This window comes from Phaethon aethereus, assembly GCF_964289735.1.
Source record: "Phaethon aethereus genome assembly, chromosome: W".
Classification (NCBI taxonomy): domain Eukaryota; kingdom Metazoa; phylum Chordata; class Aves; order Phaethontiformes; family Phaethontidae; genus Phaethon; species Phaethon aethereus.
In genome coordinates, this window is record NC_138581.1 from 11,521,928 (window position 1) to 11,548,600 (window position 26,673).

The following is a 26,673-nucleotide window of genomic DNA, read 5'->3' on the forward strand; positions in this document are numbered from 1 at the left end:
CCTCATGAGGTTCACACAGGCCCATTCCTCAAGCTTGTCCAGGTCCCTCTGGATGGCATCCCATCCCTCAGGCGTGTCAACCACACCACTCAGCTTGGTGTCATCTGCAAACTTGCTGAGGGTGCACTCGATGCCACTGTCTATGTCATTGATGAAGATATTAAAGAGTACTGGTCCCAAGATGGACCCCTGAGGGACACCACTCATCACTGATCTCCATCTGGACATTGAGCCGTTGACCACTACCCTCTGGATGCGACCATCCAACCAATTCCTCATCCACTGAACAGTCCACCCATCAAATCCATATCTCTCTAATTTAGAGAGAAGGATGTTGTGGGGGACCGTGTCAAAGGCCTTACAGAAGTCCAGATAGATGACACTGGTAGCTCTTCCCTTGTCCACTGATGTGGTGACTCCATCATAGAAGGCCACTAGGTTGGTCAGGCAGGACTTGCCCTTGGTGAAGCCATGCTGGCTGTCTCAAGTCACCTCCCTGTCCTCCATGTGCCTTAGCATAGCTTCTAGGAGGATCTGTTCCATGATCTTCCCAGGCACAGAGGTGAGGCTGACAGGTCGGTAGTTCCCAGGGTCCTCCTTGCTACCTTTTTTAAAAATGGGTGCAATATTACCCTTTTCCCATCCCCCGGGACTTCCACTGACTGCCAGGACTTTTCAAATATCATGGAGAGTGGTTTGGCAACTACATCAGCCAATTCCCCTAGGACTCTGGGATGCATCTCATCAGGTGCATGTTCAGGTTCCTCAGGTGATCTTGAACCTGATCTTCTCTTATAGAAGAGAATATCTATGTTTCATATCTATGCATCATACTGCAAGCTACTCCATCAACTTGGATGAAGCCATGCTACTTTACACTTTCATTCATCCCTTCGGACACTTGTCTACCTCTTTCTCCCTTCATCCACACTTTTGTCTTTTACTAACACCTTTCTCCACTTTTCTTTACTGCCTTTTTCCCTCTCTCATGTCCATTATTGTACCCTCTTCGCTACTCACACTGTCCCTTTCCTTCTCTCTCTCTTTTCCCTGGTCCCCGCTCAGCCTCCCTCAGTGCCTGGATAAGAGAAGACAGTGACAGAGAGGTAGATGTGGAAGAAAGAATGAATATTGATGATGGGGAGTCAGAGAGAAAGGAAACATGAGAAATGGAGTGTATCACTTGAATGAGGGGCTTTGAGAGGCACTCAAGCATCCCTCCCCATCCCCCAGAGTTTCCTCTGGTGAACCCCTGGTTTTTCCAAGTCACAGGTCAGGCAGGAAAAAACCTTGGCCTTGTTCTAAACTCTTGCTTCATTAGGTGGAAACTTTGCTCAAGTGGTCATGTGCCAGAATCAAGGACTAAACCCAGAGGTATATGAGCAGGTGAGGTGACACTAGAGTCAGTACAGTACCACATGCTTGTGCCAGGTTTCAGTTGTGCTCAGGAAGCCCTTAGGATTATCTAGCTTCCATCCTTTTTTTTTTTGCTTTTACTTTTTCTGCAGCAGGGAGTCATTTTTTTCTGTCAAGGCCTTTGCAAACATTTACTATTAAGCATGAACATTCATTCTTAAGTATAATGATGAACATGGTAAATAAATTCAGTTTTATTGAAATACAGAACAGAGACATGCCCCCAGGCCCAAAAGTATTGCTCATACAAAATCAAGAAACCCTGGCCTTTGGTGCTCACTGATTTCCTCTCAAACACAAATATAGCCAGAGATTACTATCTGTATATTTATCCAAGTTATGAAATGAAGTCATGCTTGTTTTACGTTGAAGAAATAGCTCGAAGCGCCGAATTTCCAAAATAACAAAACCTAAGAATCTGGTTTGTATGTTCACTCAATACTAGGTGTGCTTTTTTATAGAAGGGTCAAAGAACAAAGGAAACTGCTACTTCTTAGCTATTAAATGAAACAACACTCAGCAATAACTCTTGTGTGTAGATTCCTCTGCCCTGTCCAGCCTCATCCAGATGTAAAGGTATATTAGGTGTGTGTGGCAAGGTTTTGGTAGTGGGTGGGGAGGGCTGCAGGGCTGGCCTCTTTGGGGCTGCCCCATGCCATACACAGCCAATTCTATACAGCTCTGCAATGGACCTACCCCAGGCCAAAGCTGACCCAATCAGCAAAGCTAGTAGTGCCTCTGTGATAGCATATTTAAGAAAGCATAAAAAAACCACTGCACAGCAGCTGTGAGAGGGAGGAGTGAAAAAAGTGTGAGAGAAACAACACTGCAGACACCAAAGTCAGTGAAGGAGGAGGAAGAGGTGCTCCAGGCGTTGGAGCAGATATTCCCCTGTAGGCTGTGGAAGAGACCATGGTGGAGCAAGTATTTCCCTGCAGCCTGTGGAGATGACCACACCAGAGCAGATATCCATACTGCAGCCCATGGAGGGCCCCATGCTGGGACAGGTTTATCCTGAAGGATGGCAGCCTGTAGGAAGGACCTATGCTGGAGCAGGGGAAAAGTGTGAGAAGGAAGGAGCAGCAGAGAGGAACTGGTATGTACTGACCACAATTGCCTATTCCCCATCCCCCCTGCGCTGCTAAGGGTTTTGGGGGGGTGGGGGGTGTAGGTAAAGGAACTGGAAATGAAGGAGTGAAGTTGAGCCTTGGAAAAAAGGGAACAGGGAGAAGGTGTTTCAGTTTTTGTCTTTGTTTCTCACCATCCTACTCTATCTTTAATTGTCAATAAATAAAATTAATTTTCCCCAAGTTGAGTCTGTTTTCCCCATGATGGTAATTGGTAAGGGATCTCCCTGTCTTTATTTTGAGCTGTGAGCTTTTTCATCTTATTTTCTCCCTTGTCCTGTTGAGAAAGGGGAGTGAGAGAGTGGCTGGGTGGGTGTCTGGTGGCCAGCCAAGGTCAACCCACCACAAAAGGCGATCTCTTTTCAGGCATCGCAGAAACAGTGGTGCCAAGGGGACATTGTTCTTTTATAGACACAGCAGCCCAATTAAGGTGGCTAAGGAATAGGCCTTCATTTTATCTATAAGGAGTTCACTGGTAACAAGTGATGTGGGAGGCAGGTACAGAGAATGTGTTTAAAGATTCTGAGTAGCTTATGTTACAAGATACAGCTCTAGCATTTATAAACTAACAGCTTGGCCATGGATTGCCTCTCCCATGCTACAAAAACCCAATAGCTGCCACTCTTACTCCAGTTCCACCCATGGAGTTACACACATGGTATTGAACAGCAAATGCTGTAAGCTACATGACTTGCCGCATAGTACAAAGCCAACATCAGAACCAGCTTCTCCATATGCCAGCCCCTAAATCATCTCACAGAGACCATCCAGTGTAAAAGTAGAATCAGTCACATGAATGCAGTAAGATGACTGAACAAGACCTCAGTTATTACTGATTACAGCAGTTCACTTACCCTATAGTAGTCTGTGCTATACACATCTCTAGACATCCCAAAATCCCCAATCTTCACCAGCAGGTTCTCACCAACCAGGCAGTTTCGGGTAGCAAGATCCCGATGCATGAAGTGCTGTGATGCCAAGTAAACCATACCAGCTGCAATCTGCTGGGAAATGTGAAGCATCTGGGATTGCGTCAACTCAGCAGGATAGTTGCCTTCTGCTATCAGTACTGCATCTGGTCCATGGGCCCTGCACCAAAATACAAGCCAGTGAAGTAATAGGCCACTTGTAAACTAGAGAAGTGAAAGGCATTAGTGGGCCCTAAACCACAAAATTGTCTCACTCAAATATAATGACAAAAAGGGATATAAATTCATTGGTGAAATAGGGGAGAATTTACCTCAAATTTTTTTCCTTTACTGTTTTCTTTCATGTTGAGAAAGACAGGTGATTTAAAGAGTGTTACACAATGGGTAACATACTGCTTAGGGAAATAAGGCAGATGATTTATAACAATATATCTCAGTCCTAAACTCCCACCTTTCTCCTGTTCTGTTCCAGTAACTAACTTCCTAGCTAACTTCCTTCTCAGGTGCCATCTGAGAAACAAGTGCAGCAATTTTAGATTTATGCTTCTAATTTCCCATTCATATGCACAGCATGACACTGTTTTTGCTGATTTCACCACTGAGGGAGAGTTCTGCCCAACACAGGAATTCTCGACAATGGGAAGAGGACACAAAACACAGTCCAGTTGGAACAACTAAACGACTTCAGAAATAGGAGTTTTTCAAGATCTAGCAATCCCCTAAAAGATATACTCATCAACTGACTCATGAGAAACTCCTATACACTCTAGGGCAAAGAAAACCCTTCTGCATTTGGAAAGTCTAACAAAGCACTATAACATGTGTGCTTCAGCTATCTTAACGGTGTCACATCAGTGACATCGATGTGTCACAAGTGTCACATACATGTGTCACATACATATGTCACATCCCGGTACCTTGAAGATACAGATATCAGCATGCCTACATGTACCATTTTATGGCAAGCATTACTCGCCAATTAATGAGATCATCTGACAGTTATTCTTCATTTGAAACACCCTATAATATTCTGAATAGCCCTTTTTATCCATCCCATTCTTCTGGTTTTACAGAAGCCTTTTTTAATTCCATTCCCGCAGACCAATCTTTCAGAGACCACCTCTGCCCTTCTGTCCTCAAAGAGAACCGATTTTTATTTTTTCTCAAAAGTCCTTCCTTCCAACAAAGAGGAGTTTCAGAGTCACCTTTCTAATCAGTAGAGGTGAGGTGTAGCCTTAATTTGTCCTTTGGGGAAGGGCATAGGAGTTTGGAAGAGTTGCAAATTAATCAAAATCTGTGAGATCAAACCTGACACTACCTATTAGAAATATATTAAAATTGCCCCAGGGGAAGAACTTCCTGAGCAAAGTGACAGATGAAGGAGGGTGTGTAGCATTGCTGGGATTGCATCTTCTTTGCATCTGGCAAAGAAGTTAACTGCATTTGTTCTGCCACAGGCAGCCATACAGTTGTTGCTGGGGGGGGTGGGGGGAATAAAAGGGAAGATATGAAATGCCCAATCAAGACTGAGAGGCAAATTCCTTTTGAAAAGCATTGTACCTCTTCATTGCACTATTATTATTTTTTTAATAACCTTTCTCAAGCATGAAGCTCTGAGTCTGCTAAATTAGAGAGCTCTTCATCTTTCACTAGCTTTCTTGAGGAGATGGTCTGTATCTAATGAAACTTTTGGATTATTTTAATGCATCTTGCTTATCTATCTTCTTGGCGCTGTCTGAATTAGGAGCTCCTCAGTCTCTGCAGACCACATCAGTCTCTGCTAGCCAGAACAAGCATAGAGCAGGCGTGACTTTGAGGCTGTAGTCCTAGATCTGAAACAGCCCTTGGCTGCACACAGACAGCAAACACCTTTGGGTTGTATTTCAGATTCATTTTTCCCTGACAGCCTTTGGTGGCAGTGCAGGGTAAGAAATATAGGTTTTTACAGCCTGTTTGCAACTAACCTCTGATCTGCAGCACAAGCTGTGGCAAATGTGAGAGGAATAACAAATTGGAGCTTAGGTTAAACAGTTTGTCTCAGTATAATCATTTTACATGCTAAGGACAAGGGCTGATTAATAATTTAAAAAAAGAACTAACATGGGAAATACACTGTCTGCTAAACTATAGTTCAAAACCAGAGTTAGGAGGTAAGAAAAGGCCAATCAAAAAGAATCAAATAAGCATTTCTCATGATGACAATGAATTAGCTGAAAATTTGGCTTGTTCTAATGGAAATTTGGTGCTCTTGAAAAAGCACTGGGCTGGCATCTTTGAAAATTGAAGGTCTCTTCTGATCCACAGCAGAGATCCAAGGAGGTAAATACAAATGCCCCAATATTGCCCTGACAATATACTTAAATCCTCTGCCAGAGACATAACCAACCCAGGAAAAGTAGTGTTTGCTCTGCATCCTCAGTTCAGTCCCTGGTTTCCTTGTTAACCCTGCCAGCTCGGCCAATAAGGGAGGATGCTAGCTGATGCCTTTTGCAGAATTCTATGATGCAGCTATTTGTTCACTGGAGATTAGAAGGACAGCAAACTAATTTCACAAGGCTATCAAAAATGGCGACGCTAGCAATTTTAGTCAGATATAAAATCCAAACCCATTTAAAGGGACATTAATTCGCTTCACAGCTTTGTCAGTAGCATGCATTACACAGATATCTTTCCAAAATGGTGGTGTCCCCTAGTTATACTTAGGCAGAAGAGATCTCACAGAATCACAGAATTAAGGTGGGAAAGGACCTTCAAGATCATCAAGTCCAACCGTTAACCCAACAACACCATGCCCCCTAAACCATGTCCCGAAGCACCACATCCAAATGTTTTTGGAATTCTTCCAGAGATGGTGACCACCACCTCCCTGGGCAGCCTGTTCCAATGCTTGACCACTCTCTCAGTAAAGAAATTCTTCCTAATATCCAATCTAAACCTCCCCTGGCGCGACTTGAGGCCATTTCCTCTTGTCCTATCACTAATTACTTGGGAGAAGAGGCCAACACCCTCGTCGCCACAACCCCCTTTCAGGTAGTTGTGGAGAGCGATAAGGTCTCCCCTCAGCCTCCACTTCTCCAGACTAAACAACCCCAGTTCCCTCAGCCGCTCCTCATAAGACTTGTGCTCCAGACCCCTCACCAGCTTCGTTGCCCTTCTCTGGACACGCTCCAGCACCTCAACGTCCTTCTTGTAGTGAGGGGCCCAAAAGTGAACACGGTATTCCAGGTGCGGCCCCACCAGTGCCAAGGACAGGGGCACGATCACTTCCCTACTCCTGCTGGCCACACTATTTCTCATACAGGCCAGGATGCTGTTGGCCTTCTTGGCCACCTGGGCACACTGCTGGCTCATATTCAGCCGGCTGTCAACCAGCACCCCCAGGTCCTTTTCTGCCGGGCTGCTCTCCAGCCACTCCTCCCCAAGCCTGTAGCGTTGCATGGGGTTGTTGTGGCCCAAGTGCAGGATCCGGCACTTGGCCTTATTAAACCTCATACAGTTGACCTCTGCCCATCGATCCAGCCTGTCCAGATCCCTCTGCAGAGCCTTCCTACCCTCCAGCAGATCAGCACTCCCACCCAACTGGGTGTCATCTGCAAACTTACTGAGGGAGCACTCGATCCCCTCATCCAGATCATCTATAAAGATATTGAACAAGACGGGTCCCAGAACCGAGCCCTGGGGGACATCACTTGTGACCGGCTGCCAGCTGGACTTAGCTCCATTCACCATGACTCTCTGGGCTCGGCCATCCAGCCAGTTCCTCACCCAGCGAAGAGTATACCTGTCTAAGCCACGAGCTGCCAGTTTCTCCAGGAGAATGCTGTGGGAGACGCTGTCAAAGGCTTTACTAAAGTCCAGGTAGACAACCGCTCCATGATCTTCCCCGGTACGGAGGTCAGGCTGACAGGCCTGTAGTTCCCAGGATCCTCCTTCCGGCCTTTCTTGTAGATGTGTGTCACATTGGCAAGCCTCCAGTCTTCTGGGACCTCCCCTGTTAACCAGGACTGCTGATAAATGATGGAGAGTGGCTTGGTAAGCTCCTCCACCAGCTCTCTCGGTACTCTCGGGTGGATCCCATCCAGCCCCATAGGCTTGTGAGTTTCGAGGTGGTGCAGCAGGTCCTTAACTGCTTCCTCCTGGATTATGGGGAGTTTATTCTGCTCTCTGTCCCTCTCTTCCAGCTCAGGAAGCTGAATACCCTGAGAACAACTGGTCTGGCTATTAAAGACTGAGGCAAAGATGGCATTAAGTACCTCAGCCTTGTCCTCATCCTTGGTGACAATGTTCCCCGCCATACCCAGTAAGGGATGGAGATTCTCCTTGCCTCTCTTTTTGTTGTTAATATATTTGTAGAAGCATTTTTTGTTATCCTTTACAACTGTGGCCAGACTGAGCTCCAGCTGGGCTTTTGCCTTTCTAATGTTGTCCCTGCTTGACCTAACGAGATCCTTGTACTCTTCTTGAGTTGCTTTCGCCTTCTTCCAGAGGTGATAAACTCTCCTCTTTTCCCTGAGTCCCAGCAAAATCTCCCTGTTCAGCCAGGCCGGTCATCTTCCTCACCAGCCCTTCTTACGGCACATGGACATCTCAGGACATTGAAATGGCTTTGCGATACCCTGTTGTGTGTTGGGATCGCTCTGCACGGCTCGACCCTAAAGAGAAGGAGCTGTGGCGTTGAGCTGCACGGCTCGACCTTAAGGAGAAGGAGCTGCAGCATTGAGAAGCTGGTAAACAGCTGGATATCTGCACGGCTCAGCCTTGAGGAGAAGGAGCTGTGGTAATCAGCTAAGAAGAAGCAAGAAAAACAGGGACACCTGCAAGCAGAGAATCCTGACTGTGTGAGGGGCGCGTGGACAGCACGTGATATCTTGTATATAGCCAATTGCAATAATGTGTGTAACAAGCTGTAACCAATCATGAGGGTGTGCGCAGTGACTAAGCGAAAATTATGATATATATTGGAGTCAGACAAGATAATAAATGGCAATGACCTGATCATATTGGTCGTATGAGTCGTGTCCGAGACTTCCGTGTCAGGTGGCGCCCGAACAGGGACCCTCTAGTCAATGCTTCCCAGAGCAGAAGAGACAGCAAAGGGGGTGCGGAAGCCAGACATAGCAGGCACTGCCCCGGTGCCTGGAAGTCGCTCGCGCAACCGAGGAAACTGTTGGAATCTCGCCCTGAACAGGTGCGCAGCTGGGGAGGAGATGGGGTCCACGCTAACAAAAGAGGAAGAAGCAGTGGTTAAGCTCCTCCAACATAACCTCTCCAAGAGAGGTGAACAGTATGAGGAAGCCAGCCTAAAAAGATTATTGGTATGGGCACGGCAAAAAGGACTAATTCCCTCAGTAAGTGAGGCTTTTGAGATCCAATCTGGGAAGGAATTGGCGCAGCACTGTGGGAGGAAGTCAGCACAGGCAACAAAGACAGTGTAAAGTTTCTGACACTCTGGAGGTTGATCCTAGAGACATTAAAAGAACTAAAGGCAGAACGCATCGCATGAAGAAGGGGCGATGGTCAGACTCCTGCCACATATGCTCTCTAAGAGAGGACTGAAATATGATGAATATACACTTAGAAGGCTTCTAATTTGGTGCCGAAAAGGGTACCCCCCGATCTGTCTGTGGCGTTTAAGGCAGAGACGTGAGAGGAGATAGGAAAAATGTTATAGGAACATATTGGGAATGGAGATAAAACCGCCGCAGAGTTAGTGACGGCATGGAAGTTGATATTAACCACATTAAAAACCTTAAAGGCAGAGAGAAAAGCTGCAGCTGATATGGAGGAGGCTGTTAAACCGCCTTCAACCGATCCCTTTTTAACCAAGTCAGAAGGTCCAGGACCTTCAGCGACTCCGACTGCACCTCCTGAGGTGCCAGATACACCGGGTGAACCGGCTGCATTAGATAAGTCAGAGAAACAGATCTACGATGATGTATATGAGGGCAAGACGGGACAACGTTGCCCAGAACAATGTACTCAATGTTCCCCTGTGTGCCCGTGTGAAAGATCAATGGGGCAAGTCTCGAAAGGAGATGGGCAAGCAATGGAGCTAGCAACAACGTGGAGATTGCTATTCGAGACTCTTTTGAAGAGCCAGGGGCTAGCAGCAGACTGCAACAGCTTTTGAGTTACCTACCTGGGAGAAAGCAGGGAAACTGGTGTTTGAGGCAGCCCCTAAAGAGGATCATATGGCTGCGAAAGTGTTAACAACCTGGCGATTAGTCAGAGACTCTATAAAGGCGATAAAATCAGAGCGGACGGCGGCGGCAGCAGCTGCCCCTGCCTCAGCCTCGGGAGAGAAGGGAGGCCGAGCTGGGGATGATGAGAACGAGCGACCCCCGCCCGCCCCCCCCCACACCCCCGCCCCCCGCTAACGCAACCAACGGAGGTGGCAAGTCCTCCTTGGCCCCTGCCTCCTGACCCGGAACATGAGTGCTGGTCGCCCGTGCCGCAACAGGAGGGGCTGCCTGGGGCGATCCTTCCCCCAAGTCAAGATACGACCCTGCCCAACATTGGTGAGGCATGAGACAAGAGGCCTTGGCAGAGGGGGAGGGGACGGAGCAAAGTGGGTACCGGCCAGGTCAGTACGGCCGGCAGTAAGACCAGAAGATCCTGTCACACGTCCCACGGACGCAGTCAACTCCGACGTACCGCCAGCTGATGCTTTCGCTCTTTTGTATGGGGAATGATGGCTCATTGACTGTTTCAGCGGCACTCCCTGGACGTTCAAGAGCAGGAACTTCAATATGCCATATTTGTAAAACGGTGTTGTGGGTTTGTTCTATGTCGTTGTAATTATTGTCACAAATGTATCATTTCTTTTGCAGGGAATCAAAGAGTATATTTCAATTGCTTTTTTACCATTCCCTTAGCAGCTGAGGATGCAGAGAAGTTTGCCTTTACGGTACCATCGGTAAATAAAGGAGAGCCAGCAAAGAGGTATCATTGGGTAGTGTTACCGCAAGGAATGAAAAATTCACCTACGATGTGTCAGACATTGTGGCATGGGCTCTAGAGCTGGTGCGGAAAAAGTATCCAGATTTAATAATGTATCATTATATGGATGATATATTAATAGCAGGGACACAATTGAATGCAGACCACATTTTACAGCACTTAGGGCATGAGTTAGAAAAACGGGGTTTAAAAATAGTGCCGGAAAAAATTCAAAAGGAGGGACCATGGCAATATTTGGGCTGGATTATTACCAGTGGAGCGGTCCGCCCACAAAAGATAAAGATTAATTCGAAAACAGGAAATCTTTCTGATGTCCAAAAATTAATGGGGGATATACAGTGGGTTCGAAATATTTGTGGAATTACTAATGATGATCTGAGGCCTTTGATGCCGCTCCTGGGGTCTTCAGTGGAGGCTCCAGAACGCCGTCAACTGGATGAGGATCAACAGAAAGCTTTGCAGAAAATTACTGAGAAGATAGCAACAGCCTATGCTCACAGATGTTCACCTATTGAGGGTATCTCACTTATGATAGTTAATTCAGGAGGGGAACGGAAACATCCACTAGGACTGATTGTGCAGTTAGGAAATACGGCGGACAGTTTGAAAGTGTTGGAATGGGTTTTCCTCTTGTTTTATTACTTGTTATCTTAATACTAATGCTTATTGTACCATGTTTATTGCATTGTCTACAAGGAATGGTTCAAAAGGTAGTAAGGAATGCCTGGCTAGCTAATAATTCAAACGAGTGTCTTACACACCCAATGAATGAGCTTTGTTAGATAAACACACTCAAAACAAAAAGGGGGAGAGGCTACCACACCACCCCAAGAACGTTTGAATAAAGCCTTATATGTGTTAAATTATTTGCGGAAGGAGAAAGGACCTTTTCAACTGCTAACCTGGGGATGAGGTTATGCTTGTGTCATTACAGATTCTGGAACTTGTTGAGTACCCGCAAAATGGGTAAAACCATGGGTGAAACAGTCACCATCATCGTCGTCGGACACATCTTGACACTATCAGGTGTCATCGCAATCTGGATGCCACCTCAGCCAAAAGAAAATGTATGGGTAAATCACACTGAAATTAGCAGTATCATGAGAGGAACATGGAGAGCTTTTAGGGCAAAGTGCTCTATAACTACAAATCCTTTGGTAAGATATAATATTGGTTTTCATAGCTTTATACAAGCACTTTTTCCATCACTAGAAGTAGCTTCTATCGCTAGGAGTAGTACAGCGAGAATTGTTTGCCTTGTAACATTCTGCTATTGATTTAAGCATAGTTGATATGTGACTGCTGGATTATGGTAAGATGCCGTGTGAACAAAGCCTCCGAACCAATAGACGGGATGGCTGTGGCGCGTGCAGCACGTCTGGTCAGCGGGCACATGCGCCATAGGCTCCCTGTGTTGAGAGGTGGCAACCGAGGCGTGTTCCGACACTCGCTGGCCACGTGTGTCAAAACTTGTTCCTTGGCAAATGTATAAATACCGGGATTTCCCGAAGAGCAGGGGATCGGTGTACGGCAAGGCCACCATTGCCTCCGTGGGGACGCCCACGTAAAGCTGGCACCTACCGACTGCTGGGCTGAGTTCGTGGCACAGGACGATACAAGAATGTACAGATGGTCCATCTTCCTCACAGTCCTTGGGTTGCAAATGATCCATCAGGTTTTGTTTATACAAAAACAAAAAGGGGGAGATGTTGGGATCACTCTGCACGGCTCGACCCTAAAGAGAAGGAGCTGTGGCGTTGAGCTGCACGGCTCGACCTTAAGGAGAAGGAGCTGCAGCATTGAGAAGCTGGTAAACAGCTGGATATCTGCACAGCTCGGCCTTGAGGAGAAGGAGCTGTGGTAAACAGCTAAGAAGAAGCAAGAAAAACAGGGACACCTGCAAGCAGAGAATCCTGACTCTGTGAGGGGTGCGTGGACAGCGCGTGATATCTTGTATATAGCCAATTGCAATAATGTGTGTAACAAGCTGTAACCAATCATGAGTGTGTGCGCAGTGACTAAGCGAAAATTATGATATATATTGGAGTCAGACAAGACAATAAACGGCATTGACCTGATCATATTGGTCGTATGCGTCGTGTCCGAGACTTCCGCGTCAGTTCTGGTTTAACCCCAGCCAGCAACTAAATACCACACAGCTGCTTGCTCACTCCCCCAGCGGGATTGGGGGAGAGAATCAGAAGGGTAAAAGTGAGAAAACTCTTGGGTTGAGATAAAACCAGCTTAATAATTGAAATTAAATAACAATAAAAATAATTGTAATGAAAAGGTAAATAACAAAGAGACAGAAATAAAACCCAAGAAAGACAAGTGATGAAAATGAAAACAGTTGAGGAAAGAATCTGGGAGGTTTCTGGAGTGTGTGGAGGATAACTTCCTGACACAGCTGGTGAGTGAGCCCACCGGGGGAGGTGCCTTGCTGGACCTGCTGTTTACAAACAGAGAAGGACTGGTGAGAGATGTGGTGGTCGGAGGCCGTCTTGGGCTTAGCGACCATGACATGATAGAATTCTCAGTTGTGAGTGAAGTAAGAAGAGGGGTCAGCAAAACCGCTTCCATGGACTTGCGGAGGGCAGACTTTGGCCTGTTCAGGTCACTGGTTGAGAGAGTCCCTTGGGAGACAGTCCTGAAGGACAAAGGGGTCCAGGAAGGCTGGACAGCCTTCAAGAAGGAAATCTTAAAGGCGCCGGAGCAGGCGGTCCCCATGTGCCATAAGAAGAGCTGGTGGGGAAGGCGACCGGCCTGGCTGAACAGGGAGATTTTGCTGGGACTCAGGGAAAAGAGGAGAGTTTATCACCTCTGGAAGAAGGCGAAAGCAACTCAAGAAGAGTACAAGGATCTCGTTAGGTCAAGCAGGGACAAAATTAGAAAGGCAAAAGCCCAGCTGGAGCTCAGTCTGGCCACAGTTGTAAAGGATAACAAAAAATGCTTCTACAAATATATTAACAACAAAAAGAGAGGCAAGGAGAATCTCCATCCCTTACTGGATATGGCAGGGAACATTGTCTCCAAGGTTGAGGGCAAGGTTGAGGTACTTAATGCCTTCTTTGCCTCAGTCTTTAATAGCCAGACCAGGTATCCACAGGGTATTCAGCCCCCTGAGCTGGAAGATGACGATGGAGAGCACAATAACCTGCCCATAATCCAGGAGGAAGCAGTTAAGGACATGCTAAGCCACCTGGACACCCACAAGTCTATGGGGCCTGATGGGATCCAACCAAGAGTATTGAGGGAGCTGGCAGAGGAGCTTGCCAAGCCACTCTCCATCATTTATCAGCAGTCCTGGTTAACAGGGGAGGTCCCAGAAGACTGGAGGCTTGCCAATGTGACGCCCGTCTACAAGAAAGGCCGGCAGGAGGATCCTGGGAACTACAGGCCTGTCAGCCTGACCTCCGTACCGGGGAAGATCATGGAGCGGTTGTCTACCTGGACTTTAGTAAAGCCTTTGACAGCGTCTCCCACAGCATTCTCCTGGAGAAACTGGCGGCTCGTGGCTTAGACAGGTTTACTCTTTGCTGGGTGAGGAACTGGCTGGATGGCCGAGCCCAGAGAGTTGTGGTGAACTGCGTTAAATCCGGCTGGTGGCTGGTCACAAGCGGTGTTCCCCAGGGCTTGGTTCTGGGGCCGGTCTTGTTCAATATCTTTATTGATGATCTGGATGAGGGGATCGAGTGCTCCCTCAGTAAGTTTGCAGATGACACCAAGCTGGGTGGGAGTGTTGATCTGCTGGACGGTAGGAGGGCTCTGCAGAGGGATCTGGACAGCCTGGATCGATGGGCAGAGGTCAACTGTATGAGGTTTAATAAGGCCAAGTGCCGGGTCCTGCACTTTGGCCACAACAACCCCATGCAACGCTATAGGCCTGGGGAGGAGTGGCTGGAGAGCTGCCCGGCGGAAAGGGACCTGGGGGTGCTGGTTGACAGCCGGCTGAATATGAGCCAGCAGTGTGCCCAGGTGGCCAAGAAGGCCAACAGCATCCTGGCCTGTATGAGAAATAGTGTGGCCAGCAGGAGTAGGGAAGTGATTGCGCCCTGTACTCGGCACTGGTGAGGCTGCACCTTGAATCCTGTGTTCACTTTTGGGCCCCTCACTACAAGAAGGATGCTGAGGTGCTGGAGCGTGTCCAGAGAAGGGCAACGAAGCTCGTGAGGGGGCTGGAGCACAAGTCTTATGAGGAGCGGCTGAGGGAACTGGGGTTGTTCAGTCTGGAGAAGAGGAGGCTGAGGGGAGACCTTATCGCTCTCTACAACTACCTGAAAGGGGGTTGTGGCGACGAGAGTGTTGGCCGCTTCTCCCAAGTAACTAGCGATAGGACAAGAGGAAATGGCCTCAAGTTGCACCACGGGAGGTTTAGATTGGATATTAGGGAAAATTTCTTCACCGAGAGGGTGGTCAGGAATTGGAACAGGCTGCCCAGGGAGGTGGTGGAGTCGCCATCTCTGGAAGTGTTCAAAAAACGAGTGGATGTGGCACTTCAGGACATGGTTTAGGGAACATGGTGGTGCTGGATTGATGGTTGGACTTCATGATCTTGAAGGTCCTTTCCAACCTTAGTGATTCTGTGATTCTGTGATTCTGTGAATTGATCACCACCAACTGACTGATGCCCAGCCAGTCTCTGAGCAACACCACCCTGCCAACCTCCCCCCTAGTTTTATTGCTGAGCATGCCATCATATGGTATGGAATATCCCTTTGGTCAGTTGGGGTCAGCTGTCCCAGCTGTGTTCCCTCCCAACTTCTTGTGTATCCCCAGCCTACTCGCTGGTGGGGTGGTGTGAGAAGCAGAAAAGGCCTTGACTCTGTAAGCACTGCTCAACAATAACAAAAACATCTCTGCATTATCAACACTTTTCATCACAAATCCAAAACATAGCCCCATACTTGCTACTATGAAGAAAATTAACTCTATCCCAGCCAAAACCAGCACATACCCTTTGATGGAAATGACATAGGAGACGTTGAATGAACAGTCCCTTATGCAAACGTTTGATGTAGGTGCTAGTGTCTCTTAACTGTTTATTTTTATGTCAAGTGCAGATACAACACCTACAGATAGAGATAGGTGCTGAGTGGGATCTTCCCAAGTGCTAGCAGAAGAGAGGCAAGGAAATAATTACTACTGCAAGTTTTATAAATAAACATTTCAGAATATGCTGAAATATACTGAAAACACTATTCCTTTGGTTCCCATTCTTTTGGTGGAAAGTGTAATGATTAACTTAATAGTACTTCCAAATAGGTAAAGAAACAATAAGCCCCATATCACAGTATACAAGATGAATCAGCAGTGTTGCACAGATTTTCACTCTTAGGTGTCCACATTTTTCAGAGAGCAGTTAATTTGGCATTAAGTACCAGCAATGCTTACTTTCTCTGCCCACTTCTGACTTTCCAGCACAACACATGTTGGCGGATTTACCTGAGGAATTTGTTAAGATCTCCATTCTTCATATACTCAAAGACCATGATGAGTAGATCACCCTCAACACAGATGCCATAGAACTTGATGATGTGCTTATGTTGCAGGTTAGTCAGTAGCTCTGCCTCACAGTGGAAGTCCTTGTGGGCATTGTCACTGGCATCCTTCAGCGTCTGGTGGAGGAAAGGAACATGTAAGGAAGGGGAGACATTCACAGAAGGCAGCAAACATGTGGGAAGGCACTGTAAGGGTAAGATAAGGACACTACTGTGTAAAGGATGGAGACAGTACATTCTTAGTAACTTTTTTAGCAACGTACATGTGATGCAATTGCAATTAAATAACAGTGGTACAATTTTCATTCTCCTGCCACACATCATCCCATACAACAATTTTTAATTGGATGCAGGAATACTCATGATCTTACTGTGCCAAGTGTTTTCCAAAAACAGAACAAAGAAATTCATCTTATCTGAAAAACATACTAGTACACAGGTGATCTATGGCCTTTAGCATTTAACTCAAGCAAAACTCTGGTATCCTACTGGTATTTACCTTTGTTGTAAGTTCCTTAAAGTAAAGTTTTGTTTGCTTAAAATGCTTAGCAGGAACATAGATGCATTTGTTATTTATTGTTAACATTGTTGCTGATGTTGGCCCCTACAGTGTGCTATACATTAGGTAGATTTATAGAAGGGTATATCCCTGGACCAGAACTTACAACCTGAGACCTCAGCCAGAAACTCCTTTGGAATTCAGTAAATGTACTCATGTGTCTAAGATTAAGCATGTGCATAAGCAACTGGAGGATCAATCTTAAATTGATGGACAGAGAGGAAGTAGATGCAGAACAGAAATTCAGGGGGTAAATTTTATCTTTTCCTCATTTATACAGCTTTAAAATCTTGCATATTTTCATTTTACAGGTGTCGTGGTTTAGCCCCAGCCAGCAACTAAGCACCACGCAGCCGCTTGCTCACTCCCCCACGGTGGGACGGGGGAGAGAATCGGAAAAGCCAAAGTGAGAAAACTCATGGTTTGAGATAAAGACAGTTTAATAGGTAAAGCAAAAGCTGCACACACAAGCAGAGCAAAGAAGGGAATTAATTCACTGCTTCCCATCGGCAGGCAGGTGTTCAGCCATCTCCAGGAAAGCAGGGCTCCATCACGCGTAACAGTTACTTGGGAAGACAGATGCCATAACTCCGAACGTCCCTCCACCCATTCCTTCTTCTTCGTCCCAGCTTTATATACTGAGCATGATGCCATATGGTATGGAATATCTCTTTGGCCAGCCTGGGTCAGCTGTCCTGGCTGTGTCCCCTCCTAGCTTCCCGTGCACCCCCAGCCTTCTTGCTAGTAGGTCAACACAAGAAGCTGGACTGTCCTTGAGTACTTAGCAACAGCTCAAAACATCAGCACGTTATCAACATTTTCTCATCCCAAATCCAAAACATAGCCTCACACTAGCTTCTATGAAGAAAATTAACTCTATCCCAGCTGAAACCAGGACAACAGGAAATATATCAACATTGGATAAAATGGGAGGCTTAAATGTTGTATAATAAAATAATGCTAATTTAACTCCCCCACACAGGCGGTTTTAGAACTCTCCTCAAGAACTACATTTTATGAGCAAGGAAATCCTTTCATGCACCAAAAACCCCCAATTCTGACACCAGTTAAGTAAGAAATAAACATAAATAGCAATAAACCACTGTTATGCTCTACCTTCAAAAGGTACAGTGGTTGCAGTATATTAATTCAAATAATATTTTTAAAATAGTAATTAAATGGTAACAGGATACCAGTGCTCACAAATTCTTATTCACAGAAAGTGAAGGCTGGGCACTCTACCTCTGTACTTTAACTACAATTAGACTCAATGTGAAGGAAGATGAGACAAAAAAGTAGTTGCTTTGCCTTAACTAAAGATGTTTTTTCCTGGTTATTTTCTATCCCCAATTCATGTAGAAAGCATGGGACCAACCACACTCATGAGAACAGACTCAGAACAAGCTGATACAGTGCAATGTTTCTGCCAACAAACCCAATTCTTAGCTGTAACAGTGTCATGGTTTGTTCAAGGTTTTTCTTCAACAGACGCAATTCTATACACTTTTCTAGTATTATACGTATGCATGTGTGAATGAGGGACTAAAAGACAACTGTCAGAGAAAACACTTGCTTTACTTATGAAAATACAACATAGGTCTCCAAAAATGAACAGTTACCATAATAAGGCCCAGATGGTGGGACAAAGAGCAGGGCAAACTGAACAGCCACCTATCAAGTTGAGAGTTTTTTCCCTGTGGATTTCAGGCTCTATAGATCCCAGAGGCAATAAAAATCTGTCATGCTACAAACATCCTTTCTCTGAGGAACTCTCCTGTGTTTTCTGGCCCAGAGCTCCTCTTCCACAAGTTTTACCAATAATGATGCAATAAGGATTTTGGCTGCTTCACAAACTATGATACAGCACACAGAGCTATATCCTCTAAGGTAGATATCATATCATCTCCTCACCTATGGTCCCCACACAGTCATATCTGAACCAGGTGAGAACTGAATTGGAACATGTCTTCCAACCTTTCCAAGCTCTGCGATGATGCTTTAACATGATATGGGCACTGACCTAGAGTCCAATCTACATTATATAATGGAATCAACATTGAGAATTCTGTTGCCACTTGAGTTTCCTCTGCTGGTTTAATGTATAAAGCAATTGGACTGTAATTCTTCTCAGTAACAGAACTAGAAAAACAATTCATATAAAAAAGATCTTTAAATAATAGCAACCTAGAGGAAAAAAAAAATTGACAGGGAGAAGCATAGGCTCATACTCTTTCCAACATACTCTTTCCCTGGAAAGACAGTAAAAATGCTGAAAATTTTGTCCTGTGAGGCTGGCATATTGTATATTTCAGAAAGTGCTTTTTATCTCACAGAAACAGCAAAATTATCATATGACAGAGCAGTTGCCATGGCAATTGCACATTTTCTGTCAAAGAGCAAAATGCAGAAAGGTCTAAGCCCAGGTAAAACCCAGACAGGGTTTCTGCTACCAAGGGGTGACTGAAATTTCTGTTACCCAACATTGACAAGTCCCTTTTCATTATTTCATGCAGCACACAGAATAGACAGAATGCAGGAGAGAGAGCTTACATAGGCAAGGAGGAAAGTGAAAAAAACAAAAATTAATAAGCACACAGAATTTACATAGAAATGACAGAATAATGCATTTAGCATGTTCTCAGTGCAAGGGAAAAATAAAACCAAACAAAACTGTAAGAGCACAGGAGATATAAAACATATGAAGAATTATTGTTGTTGTTATTATTAACAAATAAACCAAAGCTTTAACATGCAAAGCACTCTCACCAGTCCATGGGAGTTTTGCCCAAGTAGGAACTGAGAGACAGCTCCATGTACATACAACCCTACTCATCCAGCAGCTGAGATGACACTTGGGCAACAGAGGGACTCCCTGGCCGTTACAGAAGCTCCACAACCACTGAATTCAGCCTTTTCACACTTAATAGATGGACCACCATCCCACAGTTATTCTCCTCTATGGGGTTTTTGTCCAGGTATCCACTTAGAAACTGTTCTCTGCAGATCTGTGCTCCATAGGGAGTGCAAACCTGTAGCTCCTCAATCCACCCCTACACCACTGAGCTGCATCTACAAGTAAGTCAGAGAAAGAACAGGGGAATCTGGCTCTTACCAGCATCAGTATGACTCAGTAATGAAATGCTCAGGATACCTTTCCTTTACTCTCTTTCAGACTTTCACTGTGAAATCCTTACTAGTGCTCCCCATCACCATACAGTAGCTAAGGTCAAGAAATGAGGGGTGGTTTTGACCCTTAGCTGAACTAAGAAGTTCTGAAGAGTTGGAAACATTTAGTTTTCCTCCACAGGTGCCATGGAAATGTTCATCTTGTACAGGCAGCACTCTACTAGAGTTTTTTCTGGACCTCTTAGCTCCTATATAATTTGCTACAGCAATGTCAATATTTCAGATATTTGATGCATTTTTGAGTCAGATGAAGTAGCTCCTGTGAGGTTCAGTGCCAGGGTTTTTAGCATGCTTGTGCTTGCTGCCACAGTTGCCCAGCAACCATCAAGCAAAAATAGGTACCCTGGTGAATGAAAAGAAATTCTGATGAATCTCTCATGAATCTCACACAGGTGACACAATGCTTCCCCCAGGCCAGCTCACTCAGCTTTCTTGCTGCCTAAATTCTAAAGAGAACTGCCAGGAAGTGCCAGGCAATTAACCACTTGGCTATACAGGGATCAATCCAATGGTCTAGTTAGCTAAAAACTCACTCTTTGATAGGGACCAGAATCAGATCTTCAAGAGTTGGTGCAAGAAACTGAAAGTGGGCAGTGTAAGGGTATGTGAAAGGAGTGTGTCTGCTCCTTTAAAGGTGTCTGGTCAAGGACCTTTTTTCAGTGCATCAAGGCAAAATAAGGAGGAAACCATAAACAAGAACATTCAGGGACAGAAACCTGACTGACATGATAACAGAAATGATGAAAACCAAACTTGGTCAGTCACACTAATTGATGAGGGTGTGTGTGAGTGTGAGAATATTATCTGATCAGGGATATAGTCAATTGGGAAACCAAGGGAAAAGCAGAAAGCCAGAAACCAAAATACACCAAGACCCAGACCTGACAAAGCAAACATGGAGACAATGACAAGAAACAAACCTCACCAGTCACACTAATTAATGGGCTATCAAGAAACCACAGGTGCCACTTCAAGTAAAATCAACCTGAATTTTGCAACCAATAAGACTGATAAACTGATAAAACGGGAGGGGGGGGCTGAACTGGTAGGGATTCAGAAACCGATAGAGCTGTACAAATTCATGGGGGACATGCAGGGGAAGGGGAGAACAGGAACAAAGAAAGAGGTAGACACAAAAGGGTATAAAAGGGGTCAGTCATGTGAAAAATGGGGGCAGTCAGTACGCTTGTCTGGCTGAGCCCTGTGTCTGATCACCGCGATCTGGCCTATCATTTTATATTTTCTTATTAAATCTTTTCTTAACGATTTCTCTGCATAATCTCACTCTCTAAAAAGCTTGTAACCTTGGCAAATCCAAAAAACCCTGCTATTTTTGATGGAGTAAGAAAGCACTCAACAAATCCATCCTCTTTTTGTGTTCTCTCACTGCCAGATCCAAAACTGTTTCTTGTTTACAATGTCAAAAAGATGATCTACTGGGATTCTTAACTGTATGGTTTGATCCAAAATGTACACACAGTTGCCTAATTGTGAATGGACAGATAGTATTATTTTCTGATCCCTAAGCACAGCCCAGATTCTAAAATGTATATTCTCACTGCCTTAAATGAGATACTTTAAATGTTGAACACATTGTTCAGCTTTCAGCAGAACACAGAGACAGAAGACTGTTGGCAGGGAGAATTGGCAAACTCTTAGTAGAGTATGGTTTCACTGATATTGTTTTCTAGCGTGCATGCATAGCTGAGGATGACAATTGACCTCAGTGGTTCCATTTTGAGGAACAAAAAGGTTTGGCATGGTGAAGCAAGTCTGGTGTGCAAGCTCCAAGATCATGATGGAAATCTAACTTCTTGGTAGATTCCCAATGTGCCATGTAGTCTGTGCCCTTCCAGGGTTCCAAAGAAATCCTTTTTTCCTCCTCAGAAACACGAGAATTATTCTGAATACTGGCAAGTCCAAGGTTATTGTTTTCACATAGTTTCCTTTTCCTTTGGACTGTATTTTGGGAGGGTTGAATGGAGAATAAGAATTGCTCCTCAGGGTCTGAAATATCATGACTTCTGGATTTCCACACAGCTAGTGTTTAACAGCACATGACAATATTATCTACAAGTTTTTTTATAACATTCCTGGCAGCCATATTAATGACAATTACCCACGGACAATTTAAAAGGTTGACTAAAGGTATTGCACAGTTCATGGAAAAATAGGCCTTCTTTGACTAGCAGTTATACACGTAGGCTATTCACTTATCTGGTTATAGAATTTTTTTTAGACATACAAATGTCACATGTATTTTAAATGACTTAAATATTATTTTTCAGAAATCATATCTTAGATCATAAAAGGTTTTGCCCCTTTGTGACACTCAGTTTCTTCCTTTCCCTTACGAAATTCAGCTCTCATTTTATAATCCACAGCAAGATGAAATTTCATGTTCTCTTAATGCTCCATTAGCCTTGTGAACCCCTCCACATATATTAGAGGAGTTACATGGGGCTACGGAATAGGCAAACATGATCATTTACAAATAAAATAGCATTAGCCGCAACCATGAATTAATAATGGAAACCCTAGACTCTTTTACCTTCACTGCCACCAAGATCTTGTCCTGCTCGGGACAGAGGTTATAGCATTCAGCCAGAAAGACTTTCCCAAAGGCTCCTTCTCCAAGTTCTCTTTTAAGAACAATATTGTGGCGCTTGATGTGCTGAACAACTGTGAACAGAACACAAAATGGAGGTCAAAAGTGAACTGCAAGGCCACAACAGGAAGGGGCCTGTGCTTATGGCCACATGGAGACAGGTTTGTCTGTATAGCACAGTGCATATCATGAAAAGAATCAATGTTGCCTGTATGTCATTCATTAGCAATTTCTCCAAAAAGAATGTGTTGATATATTTATATTTGGAACGTAGTGCATTCGCTGGATAAGAAGAAGATATAGAATTAAGAGTCATCTGGGAAAAAGCTATTTATCATTGTGCTTGGATGAGTGCTGTAGAGCATACATAACAGTGAATGCTGCTGGGTAAACAGTCCAGAGTCTGGGATATATTCAGATGTGGACCAACCTCAGGCTCCATGCTTGACCACATGCATGTTCCAAACTGGGTGTCCATTTACTTAGAAACTACCTTATCTCCATTACTAAAGAATGTAAAAAGGAGTGCTGCTATTAACAGCAGTGGAGAGAAATGAGACAGCCTGTTCCTCTTGCTATCACCAACTTTGGGGTAAGGGGCCACAGTCTATGAAAGGAAAATACATATGTTCCAAATCATAAGTCTGTGAAGATGCAACCTCAGAACACTGCATATATACTTAATAATAACATGTACATGTGTGAGGTGAGCTTGGTGCTGGAATAAACTAGAAGACAGACCTGGGATGCCCTGAGCCACCTCCAACATAAGCCTACCAGGAAGGCAGCGCATCTGAGAAGCACACCACCACAAGACTCAGCTGCCACTCAACCAGGTGTCAGAAAAGCCACTGCCAGCATTAAAGCAGGCTTGCTGCACATGCTCTGATCCCATGAAGGGATGCTGTGGGGCCCTGAGCTCCCAGCCAGCTACTCCCAGTGTGCCACCACTCACCTGCAGGGCTCGGTAGTGCTAGAGGTGCAATGCCCAGCTGCCCTCTCACAGGTCAGCATGCCACTCTGTCTCTTATTTCCAGGGTGATGACTAAATGTGCTGTTTTCAAAGGGTGGGGATAGTCTATTAAATATTTCAGTGCTGACATTTTCAAACCATAACAAAAGATAAGCTATGAACAAGGCCTTTGCTGTAGGGTTCTTCCAAATGAGGTTGGGGACATGGGTCTGTAGAGGGTACAGAGCCAATATTTATTTAGCTTTTTAGCTTCCATTTTGACAGCCTCTAGAGTGCACGGCCTACAAACAGGAGTACTCAATGTACCCTGCACTTGGGTGATATGTATCTGTAAGCCCTCTGGATACCAATATTTCCACTACTCATTCCAATACCCTTTGTCTCCAACACTCTATCAGACACAGACAGAATTGCTGTGATCACATTCATTTCATATAACAGTCAGCTTGTTGGACAGAACAGTATGGAAGAGTGGCTATTTACAATGTTCCAGGCCCACAAAAACCTGTTCCTGCCATTGCTGTGGTTGCAGGGTGAGGCAATTATGAAAACGGTTCTCCTTGTATGACAGGTCTCTCATTAAAACTGAGAAGCCATGCTTTGAAATAATAGCAAAATAGACATTAAATGAGACCACAAGTTATAAACATTTTTTATTCTTGTCAAACTTTGGTATACTGTAAAATTAAGTTATATTATTGTAAGATACACACACAGAGAAACACAACTTTTTGGCCAGCTGCTAAAATGCTGAGCAGCTTCCCTACAGTCAATAGGAATATACTCTTTATTTTCATTTCCTTCTCAGCACTGGCTTTTTAAATAAAGCATAAAATACAGTTATCACAAGAGACAGGCCTGAACCAAAACACATCTTTTCCTCACAGATGCAAATTAACTGGCCTATTTCACCTTTACTAATATTCATAAAAAAACAAATATCGAGGCTGAATTACTGTTCTGGAGTGTTACCTAAATACAGGATACGCGATATCTCAAACATAATTTAAGCAGAGGGTCCAGATATCATGGATCATATCAGGCCTGAAATGTTCTGCCATTGTGCAGTATAAGTTGCCCTGCTTTCCTTCAGTTTTTCTAATTGTTCATGTCTCAATACACAGGAAATAAGTCAGTAAACAGTCCCTAATTAGTGTTAGTACAGAGGTCTTCAATTACAGCTAAAGATGCAAGGATTATTTTTTAAATGAAAGCCATTCAAAACTCTTTGGTTGATTACAGTTTTACAAATGTTTCCCTATGCTTGTATTAGAAAAGTGTGTCAAGTTGACAGCCTGTAATTATATTTGGTTGTTGTGAGGGAATCCAATTATGGTCAGACTGGTCCATTTGAGTGGGAGGAGATGGAGACTGTGAAGAGTTTTGAAGATTTCTTTTCTACTAGAGAGGCAGGACTCCTTTCCACCCGAGTCCTAGAGGCCCTTCCGTGCCTTCCAATGCCATCGGGAGTCAGGACAGCAGGCAGTGGTGAGGGATTAGGAGTTGAGCTCCCAGACAGACAGCCTAACCCAGATTTTTCACCTTATGGATATCATGTGGGCTAAAAGGCCACTGTGACCTGTACTTTAAAAAATGCTTACTAATAAATGAGCCATTATTTTTTGCCAGCATTAGAACTTGCCTTTCATCAGCTGTTCTCATCAGGGCAGAGACTGAAACCATGAGGTCCTGTTTTGTTCCTGTTCATGTTCAGCCAAAACTGTCATTGTCCTACCTCTTTGGGGATTTCTCTTTCCCTCTACTTCCCCAATAGTACTACAAGGCTGTCTCCCTTCCTTTACTAGAGAGAGGAGAAGTTTAGCTCCACATTACAAATGTCATAATTTAAAAATGCTCATAAACCCCATTAACTTTCGTAGGCAGAGAGCATGGCTAAAATCCTGGCCTACTAGTGTCAGCAGCAAAACACCACTTCAGTAGAGGCAGGTTTTCCTTTCGTTCTCTTTAATACCATCATCAAAGACCTGATGATAAACACACTCAACCTCTTAAATTTTATTTGGGTCCTCTCCATTTTGAACACAGAATAGCACTGAACATCACTTATTACCCTAGTGATAAAGAGACTTTTTTGTCAAGATCCTGGAGGGAGGACTTCACAAACAATGTAGAGTGAAAATAGATAAGAAACATGAAATACTTCTGTACAGTACACTTAGAGCTGCTGTTAAATGCTTTTATATTAACCAAGCATTTAAATAAACAGCCTGTCCCATACCAAAATGTCAAATGCAAAACACAGCAAGCCACAGAAGAGATCTGTACAGAATATGTTCGCAACTTGTCACACTCTATCCATCCCTGTTACCTTTCTGAGCTGAACTGAGTTACTAAATAAATAAAAAATGACAGTGAATAAGACTAAATGGGCTGCTCAAAGCCCTGTCCAACTTGACCTTGAACACCTCCAACGATGGGGCATACACAGCTTCTCTGGGCAACCTGTTCCAGTGTCTCACCACCCTCATCGTAAAAAATTTCTTCCTTATGTCCAATCTAAACCTACCCTCTTTCAGTTTAAAAGTGTTGCCCCTTGTCTTGTCACTACAGGCCTTGGTAAAAAGTATCTCTCTTTCTTATAAAGCCCCCTTTAAGTACTGGAAGGCTGCAATAAGTTCTCCTCAGAGCCTTCTCTTCTCCAGGCCAAAGAACCCCAACTCTCTGAGTCTTTCTTCATGGGAGAGGTGTTCCAGCCCTCTGACCATTTTTGTGTCCCTCCTCTGGACTCTCTCCAACAGGTCCGTGTCTTTCCTGTGCTGAGGGCTCCAGAGCTGGATGTAGTACTCCAAGTGGGGTCTCACCAGAGTGGAGTAGCGGGGCAGAACTTGGCCTTGTTGAACCCCATGAGGTTCACAGGGGCCCATTCCTTGAGCTTGTCCAGGTCCCTCTGGATGGCATCCCATCCCTCAGGCGTGTCAACCACACCACTCAGCTTGGTGTCATCTGCAAACTTGCTGAGGGTGCACTCGATGCCACTGTCTATGTCATTGATGAAGATATTAAAGAGTACTGGTCCCAAGATGGACCCCTGAGGGACACCACTCATCACTGATCTCCATCTGGACATTGAGCCGTTGACCACTACCCTCTGGATGCGACCATCCAACCAATTCCTCATCCACTGAACAGTCCACCCATCAAATCCATATCTCTCTAATTTAGAGAGAAGGATGTTGTGGGGGACCGTGTCAAAGGCCTTACAGAAGTCCAGATAGACGACACTGGTAGCTCTTCCCTTGTCCACTGATGTGGTGACTCCATCATAGAAGGCCACTAGGTTGGTCAGGCAGGACTTGCCCTTGGTGAAGCCATGCTGGCTGTCTCAAGTCACCTCCCTGTCCTCCATGTGCCTTAGCATAGCTTCTAGGAGGATCTGTTCCATGATCTTCCCAGGCA

The 26,673-nt window shown here is 44.8% G+C and overlaps 1 protein-coding gene across 1 annotated transcript in view; it reads right to left on the minus strand.

The window, feature by feature from the left end:
- The window catches only part of LOC309415124 (BDNF/NT-3 growth factors receptor-like), a gene marked incomplete at both ends in the record, with an annotated part of 152,783 nt that overhangs the window by 80,394 nt on the left and 45,716 nt on the right, over nucleotides 1-26,673 (minus strand). Inside the window, 3 exon segments of the mRNA XM_082012572.1 lie at nucleotides 3,398-3,632; nucleotides 15,875-16,047; nucleotides 22,227-22,357. Of these exon segments, the coding sequence (XP_081868698.1) occupies nucleotides 3,398-3,632; nucleotides 15,875-16,047; nucleotides 22,227-22,357 (539 nt within the window).